Source organism: Thamnophis elegans, chromosome 11, assembly GCF_009769535.1.
Source record: "Thamnophis elegans isolate rThaEle1 chromosome 11, rThaEle1.pri, whole genome shotgun sequence".
In the NCBI taxonomy this organism is placed as follows: Eukaryota; Metazoa; Chordata; class Lepidosauria; order Squamata; family Colubridae; genus Thamnophis; species Thamnophis elegans.
In genome coordinates this window covers 34790673-34802544 of record NC_045551.1, presented here as the reverse complement: position 1 = coordinate 34802544, position 11872 = coordinate 34790673, and the positions used below count along the sequence as shown (strand labels likewise).

Sequence of the window (11872 nt, the reverse complement as noted above, 5' to 3'; positions counted from 1 at the left end):
GAGACATGGAGGCTGCTTGGAAAGATGGACAGGACCACATGGCTTGAGTCCTGAACGGAAAAGGTGATCGTGTGCTTCAATGTTGGGTGAAGAAGAAGAGAGCTAAGAAGGGGCTTGCAGGATTTTTTATAATCTGTTTGGCCCCACCTATCTGTTTCCTGTTCCTGTATAAGAAATGTATTCTTATTGGTTGTCAGACTCCCATGGGGCCATGAAGGAGCAACTCTCTAGGCTGCGTTTTGAATCCAGGTTTGGTTGAGTTCTCAGATGCCATGTGGTGAGTGGGTAAAGGCTAATCATGTCTTAATCCCATAACCCTGGAGCCGAAGGAGAGAACTCTTTATTATGTAAAGAGCCTAGCTTGGGCATCTTAATGGCCCATTGACAAAGGGCATGGGCAGGAATCTGGAGGGAGCTACTTTGTCTTTAAAACATGTTTCTCCCTTTTCACATCCAGGGAAATGTAATATTCTGCCTTTTCAATATTTCCTAGGATATTTCATTTTTCTAGGGGAGGGATGGGTTTTAACTACAAGACAAAAGACATTATCAACATTTATTGCTGACTGGAAGTCCCTTACCAACATTTTGCATGAAAAAAATGAACTTGTAGCTTTTGATGATTAGATAGGAAAACAGAAATAGAAATAAGCGTAATATCAGTGGTGAGTTTCAATTTATTTTACTACCAGTTTGCTTATGAGTGCTTGCTCGCATGCTTGCGCAATCCGGGAGGGTGGCGGAGCTTCCTGCTGCCTCCACTACTGGTTCGCCCAATCTGGGACGAACTGGCAGAAACCCACCTCTGAGTAATAGGATGTAATTTGAAATGCGGAGGTTTAAAATCTATTTGCTCATGTAACTTCTGTGAAGAATTTTAGAAGCCATTTCTTTATATTGTTTTCTTTCTTTTCTATTTTTCTTTAACCTTTTCCCCTTTTCTTGCATCTTTTTCTTTTTCTTCTATCTTTCCATATTTTCCTCCCTACCTTGTAGTAGTTTGTGCTTGCTTTTATCTTCTTGTTTAAAAGTTTTAATAAAAATTGTAAATAAGAAACGCTGAGATAATTATGGATCTCTGTACTTGTGGCTGATTTGTTTATTATTGCTAATGAAGGAAGTCAAATGAAAAAGAAAGCACACTGTCTTTGAGGTTCGTGGTTTTAAGTATCACGACATAGCAAAAATCACCTGGCCCTTTGCAGTTCTTAAAAGTAGGTAAATACAACCTTAGATGAACAACAACAACACATGACATATTACACCATGTCATAATTTATTTTACAAAAAGAAAGGCAAAATGGAGAAGCCATGTATGCAAAATTAAGTATACCCTTACTGCTTTCATAGGAATGAAGACACTAAGTAGCAGCCAGACACTGCTAATCTAGTGCCCTTTATTAATTGATCATCAGCAAGTGTGACTACCTCTATCACAGACAAAATTTAGGAGGTTGCTGGTTTCCAGCATTGAGGTATTGTATGTGTTAACAGAATGCCGATGGGTAAAGATCTATCAGCAATGCTCTTAGAGAAGCAATTGTTGCTGCTCATCAATGTGGGAAGGCTTATAAGCAGAGGTGGGCTGCTGGTGGTTTGGACTGGTTCAGGAGAACCGGTAGTTCCAACCACCAGCTGGGCCTGCCCACCCGCCCCAGTGCTAGCCTGTCCTATTTACCCCCCTCTCTGGCTTTGTTCCCCACCCACGAAGGACAGATGATTGCTACTCCTCCCCTGCTATACTCACTGTGGCTGCCTGAGAAGATTTGCTGTGTGTTTGAAGCCGTGTGAAAGTGAGGAAGGCACCTGCGTGAGGAAAGTGCGCACTCACATTTCTAGCGAACTGGTTGTTAATGTATGTGCAGCCCACCTCTGCTTATAAGGCCATTTTGAAACAATTTAAAGTCCATTGTTCTACAGTGAGGAAGATTATTCACAAGTGGAAAACATTCAAGACAGTTATCAATCTTCCTAGGAGTCAATGTCCCAGCAAATTCATCCCAAAGTCAGATTGTGCAATTTTCAGAGAAATTGAAAAAAATCCAAGAATTACATCTCAAACTCTACAGGCCTCAATTAGCATGTTAAATTTTAAAGTTCATGACAGTTTTCTACAATTAGAAAAAGACAGAACAATTATGGTCTGTTTGAAAGGATTGCCAGAAGAAAGTCTCTTCTCTCTAAACAGAACATGGTAGTGTGGCTTAGATTTGCAAAGTTCCATCTGAACAAATCACCAGACCCCTGGGCTATTTTCCTTTGGACAGATGGGACCAAAATGGAGATGTTTATCCATAATGCATAATGTTTGGTGAAAACCACATACAGCATATCAGCAGAAACATATCATACTAACCATCAAGAACGGTGGTGCAACAGCTATTGCATCCGGTGTGTTGCAGAATTTCTTATGCTTAAATGCTTTTTAGAGGAGCTGTCAATATTGAATTAGCAAAGCAATATGTGTAGGTTAGAGTCCTGATCTGGACTTCAGATTTCCTCTTGTACTCTGTTGTTTGTTTAATGTGTATAAGAAGATTGTCTTTGTAAGTAAGAATTGGAAGAACTAAATATCTATAAGGAGATTAATTTTTGTCATATGATAAGAGTTTCATCTATCTCTTTATTGCCCAGAATTGGTTCTCAGGATTTTTGCAGCCATGAACAGGGATCTCTAATTATGGTGAAACCATTTTGTGATAAGAAAAGGATCAGCTATGTAATCTGTGGACATGGAAAAAGAATAGAATATATTTGTAATCAACCCTTTTATTCTGCAATTTCCTATTAAACATTTAACAGGACAACATTATTTTCTTCCTAGAATACTATGAAAGAGGCTTCCTTTCTTTAACTCAACTGTTTGGAAACCAGCTTTGCAGAGGAGCACATTAAACTCGGATGCTGACCATTCTCTCCCTTCAGTGTAGAGCAACATTAATATCGAGTAGTAGTGGGTTGCTAAAGGCCCTCTTCTATCTTCATCAAGAAGCATTTCCACTATTAAGACACCACCACCTGTTTCAAAATAAATTTCAATATATATATTTAGAAATGAGAAAATGCTACTATAGTACTTATTTCAGCAGCCAATGAACATTTCATAACATTTTGAAAATACCCAAATTGTACGTTATGAATCATTCTTTCAAATATGTTACATATATTCTTGCCAATAGACAATACAGGTCAATTTTTTGTTGTTCTTGGATAGTTTGTCAATTTGCAGATATTTTAAATACAGTATTATGCAAGTCTTCTCTCAATCTTTTGAAGACATTGACCATGTAAAGCTTTTTCTGTTCTACATTGTTGCCCCCAGGTTTTGCAAGGTCTACTTTTCCTTGTCTAAGCCATTGGCCAGTCTTGCTGAATATTTTTAATTTTAGTGTACCGTCAATGTAATAGTTTGTCTTGTCATTCCCCTTTTCTATTCCTTCCAGATAGTCCTCAACATATGACCAAAATGAGCCCAAAATTTCTGTTGTTAAGCAAGACAGTTATTAAGTGAGTTTTCCATTTATTGCCAGAGTTGTTAAGTGAATCATGCCATCATTAAACAAATCTGGCTTCTCCATTCACTTTGCTTGTCATTAGCCAGCTGGGAAGGCTACAAATAGTGATAACACAACCTATTCAGTTATACTTATAGCTGTGATGTACATTTGTTGGTTTGCTTCTTGCAGTGAGCTGGTGCATATGTTTGATATTGGCGTCTTTAAATGTTTGTGCTAGCTGTTTCTTTGGAACACGTTTCAACACAGGCAACCTTATTCTGTTGTCTTTGAGTTGTTTTAGATGCCCAGTTATTTTGTTTAAATTCTTCTACTTCTTTAGTTAGATAGCTTTGTTCTTACTGGGGCAGAGAAGGTGCCTGGTTTCCAAATGAAAATAATTCTATAGCTGTTCTGTCTTCCTCTTACTGGCAAATCTCCCTGACTTGATTGACTCTATAGTCTGCGTTACTTCTGCAGAGCCTCTTGATTTCTTTGCCCTGGGAAGATTTCCCCAGTTCTTCCAATTCCGTTTCTGTGAATACCTTATTTCATATTATAAATTGTCATTGATATACTAGTCTCCGTTCTGTTATTTCTGATTCTGGATGTTGTTCTTTTCAGAACTGGTGCATTAATTTAAAATATCATCATCTTGTTTGACTTGACCTGTAATAACATCATTATTTCTCTGTTTCCAATCACTGCATATTAGCAATAGGTAAACATTTTTCCTTCCATTAGTTTTGCAGCTGCTGGTCCTAGTTACTCAGCCAACAGTCCTGAGTCCTATAGCCCAGTTTTCACCAGATGTTCAAAGACTCTAACAACTAGCATGGTCCCTGCTGACCTGAGACACCACTGAACTGGTACAGGTTTCTGTAATTTACATCTCACCATATTTTTTAGGGGAGAGACATTCTTTGTCTGACTCCCCTGATGAAACCATCCAGCATGGTTGAACCTCTGGCATAGCCCTCATCATAGCATACAAGCATACATTTCATCATAGCATACAAGCCCCACAACCACACCAAGGTAGGGGCGCACTGGGGTTATTATTATTATAATCTTCCACCATGAAGAAGTTATTACTTATCAATTTAGTCATTTTTGCAGCAAATGTAGAATGATTGCAAACATATATCTAGGCAGTAAATGCCAAGAACGAGTAAACAGCCACAGGGACATAAAGAGAGTTCTTTTTCATTTGTAGCACAGCAACTAAAATAGAAATGAATCTGATTTGCACAACAAAAGCTCTTTGGGTTGTATAGCAGAAATAGCTGGAAAGGTCACACTGGAACCAGAATTTTTCTGGTCCTGCAGCTAAATAAGTTATTCTAAGATGCCAGTTGAATGCCCAGGAAAACTGGATGGTGAATTTGAAATGACACCAGATTTAGGGGAGTTCAAAACTTGAGCCAAGTATGAACTTTGCCAGTTCCTTAGCAGATTTAACTTTCTATGATTAAAGAATACTTACCAGGTTTGCAGGCCTGGTAAACTTTGGATAACAGCTGCAAACATTTCTCGTCCGACCAGTTATGCAGAATCCTGGCCAAAATGTAGAGGTCCGCTTCAGGAATGGGATCTTTAAAAAAATCACCTACAAGAAATAAGTAAAATCTCATAAAGCTCCATGTCTTCCGGAGTCCTTCGGCCTATAAATTTATTAAATAAATAATAAATAAATAATTATTCTGACAGAATAATCTCCTCTCTTTAAAAGCTTCTTGTGCTTAGCAAGACATGAGTTCAACCCACATGGAACATCACATCTTTTACCTGCATGGAAAGTGATCCTGGTCTCTTCCGAAGGCAAACCATGGTTCTTGGAGGCTTCCACTACTTCAGGGAGGTCAAAAATGGTCACATCACATTTTGGGTAGAATGAAGTCAATTCCTTAGCTAAACCATCAGTGTTTCCTTAAAGACAGCACAAAATGTAATTAAATAACTGCAGAAGAAAATTTTGTACATGTCCCACTTTTTTGTCTGCTTCCACCTGCTTGTAATTGGAACCTAGAACTAAGGAGAAATTTCCTGACAGGGAATGATTAATCAATGGAACAACTTGCTTCCAGAAGTTGTTAGTTCTCCAACACTGAAGGTTTTTAGGAAGCGATTGAAGAAACATTTGTCTGAAATAGTGTAGGCTATACTGCTTGGACTAGAAGACCTCCAAGGTCTGTTCCAACTGTTATTCTGTTATGATCCTCCATTCTATGAGAATTCCTCAGGATGGATGCACTAAATATGGCAAATATCCAAAAACACCACCATTCAATGCAGATTGAACAGTGAAAAACTGAATGTAATTTCAAAGTGGACTAAATCCCACATCATCTTCAGTCCCCCAAATGTTTTCAGGCAAATCCAGTTTTAGGATCCTTTATTCATGAGCTGCTACCGGTATGCTCTGATTTCAGTTTCTTTCCAACTAGGTCAGCACTGGAAGAGGAGAAGACTGTTTTCTTTTCAGAAATGTTTCCCCTTTTCAAACAGCCTCTGCCAATTTCTCCACTGACTGTAATATTGTATCAGGTCAAAGTGACAGTTAATCATCTCTAAAACAGGACTATTCCTCAGAGTCTGCTATAGACATCCTAAAGTGGTTTTTGATCTCCTAAGGATTTCTCCTTTTCCAAATGCAGATGAAAAAATTTGTAAGAGACGTTAAGAACCCATCCAGCCCATTGTCCCAACATGTGAAGAGGATGGCAAAGCGCTGGCTGAACTTACCACCCAGATCGCAAATGAGTGGGAACTGGGACAGGTCAAAGGCAGAAAGCACTTCTCTTCCTACCACAGGCCAGATTTCCTTCATGAAATTGGAGAAGGTTTGTAACTCTTCCTTTGATCTAGAATTAAAATAAACATTTCTAAATATAACTTTATGAAATGCTATTGTTGTAACTGTTTTTACATATCTATTTATGTTTGAATTAAAGGAATTCTTTTTACAGCATCACTTAAATGATGTTGATCAGAATTTGGAAAAATCGGCATGTGATACATGGAACAGTCCTACAATTTTGGTTGACCATGTTATAATGTTCTGGAAATAAAGCAGATTCGCGTAGGTGCTCTAACTGCAGAACTGTGCTTTGTATAAAAAAAGAAACACCTGGTCAATTAGATGTGCCCCAACAATATTCCAGTGCCATAACAGAGAAGTTGAATATGGTGAGTCAGGATCATATGATGGAGAAAATTATGACAGTGTGAAGATTAATCATATTGGTTAGTTTCCCACAAAATAATTACTCTAATGACCATTCTCTAAAATAAAAATATTACCTGTTCATGACCTCATACGTCTTGTTTGAGGGAGAGCCATATATTGATGGTATCTGATTTTTTCCTGTCCTAAAAAAGAATTTTTAAAATGTTAGAAAGAAACAAGACAATCCTCCTGGCATTTTCTTCTGCATAGAAGTAGATCCTGAATGTCTTACAGGATTTTCAAAGATTAGATTTTATGATAAAGGTTTCCTTATTAAGCCAGTACTCCTTTACTCTCTCAAGTGTGGTGCAAAACGATCTTATGCATCTCTACCATGAAATAAGCCCTAAAGAACACCAGGCTGGTAGTTTAGATTGCTTAGTTGAAATAGTTTAGGTAGCTTAGTTGAAGAAAGTTGATGAGGGTAATGAACCCAACTCACTTCTATATTGGTGCCTTTTTAACCAGGTACAAATTATTTGTTTTCTCTATTTTTTTTAAAAAAGTGTTAATTTAATAATTTGGGTTTAAAGGAAGATTCAGAGGCAATCTCAATTCAGCAGGTTTATGAATTCATTGTTGATGTATTTGTAGATTAAAAGAAAAACCTGAAATCTTTTTGTTTTAAGATTTATGTCCGATAGAATAGCTCAAATACTTGTTCAGTCACTAGTTTGTGTCTGATCCTTCACAACCCCATGGAGCATAGCACAACTGGTCCCCCTATTCTCCACTGTTTCTCTGAGTTTTCCAAACTCATATTCATTAAGCCGCTGACACTATCTAAATATTCTCATCCATCATCCCCTTCTCTTTTTGCCTTCAGTCTTTCCAGCATCTCTGTCTTTTCCAGTGAGGCCCCTCTTTTCCTTTGGTGGCCAGAGTATTTGAGCATTAGCTTCAGTATCTGATCTTCCAAAGAATAGTCAGAGTTGATTATCTTTAAGATTGACTGAGTTGATCTCCTTGCAGTCCTTGAAGGCAAATAGAGTGTTCCTAAATCAAGTGGTTTCTAAAACCTGTAGAGTTTTAATATGGTGGGGATCGTCATTCTAGTAATTAGCATACAAGACAGGGAAGGTCTACCTTATGAAGACTGGAGTGATATATAGATAGTCCTCAGGTTACAACAATTTGTTTAGCAACCATTCATAGTTTCAACAGTATTGAATTAACGGTGTTTATGACTGGAAGTTGGAAGTCCCATTCACATGAAGGTCTTGCTCAATTAACTACAGTCCTCACATAACAATGGAAACCGAGATTGCTAGAATAACAGTTGCTAAGGGACATTCACCTGACAGTACACTTTATGACAGCACCACTTAGTGATGGAAATTCCAGTTTAATTGCTGCTTGAACTTGTAACCGGGAATATGATGACATTTTCACATTTTAAAAATTATGTTAACACCCAAATTCTTATATATAATAAGCAGGTTATTAACATACACCACTATTTTCATTATTTATTTTTCTTTGAAATGTAGCAGGGGGAGAGGAGTGAATAAAAGGAGGGTTTGGGAGGAAGCAGAGGGGACAGAGGGAGTACAAGAGGGGAAAAGAGGGGCTTGGCTGGGGGGAAGAGGAAAAAAAGGAAAGGGAAGGGAAGGAGCAGGAAGCAGGGAGAGTGGAAGTAAGACCAAGGGAAAAAGGGGGGAAATAGGGGAATAGGACAGCAGAGTCTTCTGTGGGCCAAGCCTGAGGGAGATAAGGGAATAGGATGTAGCAGAGGCTTCTGTGGGCCAAGCTTCAGGGAGAGAAGAGTTTGAGTGAAAGGAGGCAAGCAGAGGAAACTACAAAGGAGCAGAGGCTGTGGAAGGAGAGCCCAGCAGACAGTTCAGGAGAGAGTGAAGATAGAGAAAAAGGAAGAAGCTCCAAGCAGCCACCTGAATACCACCCCATTCGTGACCTGCCTGCTGAGAGGAGGCTGACAACCACCCCATCACTTGACCCTGGGAAGTTGAAGTGCATCAGAGAGGGACCAGATTGGACTGGCAGCCATACGAAGAGGGCCAGGAGGACCCAGACTCCAGGGGCCCTTACGAGGGTTAGCGCTACAGAAAAATTAGCTGAATATTGTTAAATCCCATAACATACATCTGAAAACATCATTCAAGCTAGTAACTCCAGTCCTCCTATTTACAAAAGGTTACCGATCAGTCTTATACTTTAATCTCAGTTCTTCTTCTTAATGAAATGACTCCATGGCATAACTTTAAATGTTTGCTTTTCTTGCTTTTATTATTAGAGTTTGGGTTTCTGTTCAAGTTTTTCTTGTGTAAAACTTTTTAATGTTGGTACCAATTACAATACAGGGGAGATTCTGAGGAGCAACATAATGACTGTCTGTAATTTACTGCTGTTGTATTTTCATTTTGGCATATATGATTTAGAGAATTCCAATTTAATAAGGATTAATAAATAATTTCCTTATTAAGAACTAATAATATCTTTAAGTGTACCATTAAAGGATAATAACTCCTTAAGTCAGTTCAGGATATGGTGACTATATGAAGATAGTCATAGTTTTGTTGGCAAAAGGAAACACATTTTTATGAAGAAATAAGAAACCAATTGTTATTGAACAACAATTTCCTTCTGGTTTTTTCCTTTTTTCTCACTGTTTGGATACCTGTTCTCCATAGATCTGAGATTTGTGAATCTCCAACCCAAGGAATAATCAGATACAGCTCAACATAATTTTTATGAGAGCATTAATGATCAACCTGATTCTGTTAATGCTGCTATTGAATATTTTAATACTAATTAACTGAGATCTGATTAAAGCTGTGAGGAAATAATAACACATGTCCCTATGTAGGACTTTACAACAATAGTGCATATCTCATGTTTTGAAATGGGAGGAGAGAGACTCTAAAACAACCCAGAAAGGGGGAACATGGTCTTGATATTTTTAAGAGAAGGAAAATATGAAATAATTTCTTTTTAGCTGAACGGGAAAATTCAGTGATAATAATCCAGTGCCATTGCAATTAAGGAAATATGTGTGTTAATGTTATATTCAACATCCAGAATGTGAAGGATGATTTTTCATGCTCTAACTTTATTTATTCTGGTTTACTAGCCCCCTGCTGGATTTGTTTACCTTACAGCATCAGACAAATATTGCATTGATGGATACACAACTTCAGATTGGAATGTTATGGATTGATACTGAGACTTTGGGCTTGATTTGACCAGGTAGAGATTGGTAAAGTCTGTGTTTCCATAAAGATCTAAAAAAAAAAATACTGGTATCATTGCATGTAGATTATGTTTCAATTTACTAAAGTGTCTTTACCTGGATGATTGAGCATATCTACAGACAGATAGCAAAGTCATTATGCAATACTTCAAACACCTGAACATGTATTCTGTGTCTCTCTTCAAAAATTCGAAAGACACATGCTAATTGATGAGACCAGAATGTGAACAAACTTGCTTTACTAGACTTCAGTTAATTATTTCTACAACATAATGCATGATTGATATGTGACTCCAGAGAAATTATTCAGAATGTATAAGGGTGCCTCAAATTTATGTTGAAAAGCAACACAAATGGTCATTTTACCACACCTGGTAGATATGTATGAAAAACTATTTGTGAAATGTTTGTTTGGTTCCTCCAACTTAAAGATCTGCACGTCTCACTGCATAGCATTCAAAATACCACATTGCTCAGTTTGTATCTGCGTATTTTATCCTTTGGATAGGCAAGCTTCTGCCTTAATGCATCCCTGGCTTTAAAGTAGGCACTTATGTTGTGTTGTTTGAAAATCTTCATGAGTTTTTCAAATATTCCTGCAACATTATGAAATGACAACATTGCTTTGTTTGTTCTTCTCCATAAATTCGGTTCTCCTTTATTTCATTTACTATCATTTATAATGAGTGTGAAGACTCCTCATCTTGCCCCTTTATAGCTCTGTCAGATCTTTGTTAAGATGTACCAACAGAAGCCCACATAATCACATAAATTGTTCTTTGTTCCATTCAGTTTCCTGTTATTGAACAAGAGTGCCAGTCTTCTAAAGCCATGGCAGGTAAATTTATTCAGGACCCTTTGCTGAGCCTTCTAAATCCGACCTTTTTTCTCTTTAATATAGCCATTTCTGCCATTTTTCCTTCTGCCATTAAGGACACCTATGTCTGAAAAAGTGTTCTCTTGGGCCTCAGAAAAGGCAAGAATAGCGAGTTCACCAGGAGAAACTGAAAACATGGTAACATTGTTTTGGTACCAGCATTCATTTGTAACTGCCAAAATGATTTGTTTGAATGTTTGTTTGTTTGTTTGTTTGTTCTATGGCATCTCCCCATATAGGTGTACAGTATTTGGAAAAAAAGTATATTAATGATTGTGCCACTATGTGCAATGTTTTTGTTTGTGTATAGTATAGTCTTTATTGTCATTGTACAAAATAAAGACAATCAAATTGGTTAATTTTGAAAAATTGTGCTCCCCAACTGTTTTCCGTAATTTTCCTAATCCAGTTGTTCTTGGTTTTCAATTTTTGTCTGATTACTTCAAGATGTTTTCCAAATATCAATCAAGGAATATTCTGAAATATTTTGGGTGGCAATGACAAGAAACAGATTAAAGCTCAAGAGAAGATTCCAGGGTACAAAATTGTAGCTGACATAATGACTAATGTTCATGGATCCATAATGTATCTCCATCACGACATCAAAGATTATATTAATTGTACCCAATAATACAACATAAAATGTATCACTATTGAAATATCAGGAATAACAATCATGGGGATGAGTAGATATTATTTAACTCAGCTTCTTCCTATTTGAAATTTCATCTAAATACATGGAGAAACCCAACACAATTAGACTGTTCACATTTGGACAATGAAACTTTACTTGACAAATTAGGGAATTCAGCAGAATTATTTTTCTTCAGAATGTTTTATGGTACTCTAACAATACATTTTTATCTTCAGGGCCCATTGTTTCCATTTCCAGACCTGGGCAGCAGACATTTGGATGACCACTTGATGGTAGCAAAACACCAGAGAATGGATTCAACTTTTCGGATGGGCAATTCCATATTCCACAATGAAAATCATGCTGGCCAATTTTTGCGGTCAGAGAAAGTTTCACACAGAGCCTGGTTGCTTGATTCCCCTAGAGCATC

The 11872-nt window shown here is 37.5% G+C and overlaps 1 protein-coding gene across 1 annotated transcript; it reads right to left on the bottom strand.

Annotated features, from left to right (window-relative positions):
- Positions 1-2809: 2809 nt before the first annotated feature.
- LOC116514623 (acetylserotonin O-methyltransferase-like) lies at positions 2810-10945 on the bottom strand. The gene is made up of 6 exons (XM_032226240.1): positions 10813-10945; positions 9833-9962; positions 6240-6379; positions 5283-5423; positions 4981-5103; positions 2810-3018 (listed from the first exon to the last, which is right to left on the bottom strand). Exons 1-6 carry the CDS (start codon positions 10943-10945, stop codon positions 2810-2812), a joined length of 876 nt encoding a protein of 291 aa, XP_032082131.1.
- Positions 10946-11872: the final 927 nt, after the last annotated feature.

Excerpts from the sequence above, each read along its gene's own strand:
- LOC116514623 (XM_032226240.1), bottom strand. The coding sequence starts at position 10,945 with ATGTTTTCAGTTTCTCCTGGTGAACTCGCTATTCTTGCCTTTTCTGAG. Across the intron at positions 5,104-5,282 it reads CAGGATCACTTTCCATGCAG|GTGATTTTTTTAAAGATCCC; the intron begins GTAAAAGATGTG and ends TATTTCTTGTAG. Across the intron at positions 3,019-4,980 it reads TTACCAGGCCTGCAAACCTG|GTGGTGGTGTCTTAATAGTG; the intron begins GTAAGTATTCTT and ends ATTTTGAAACAG.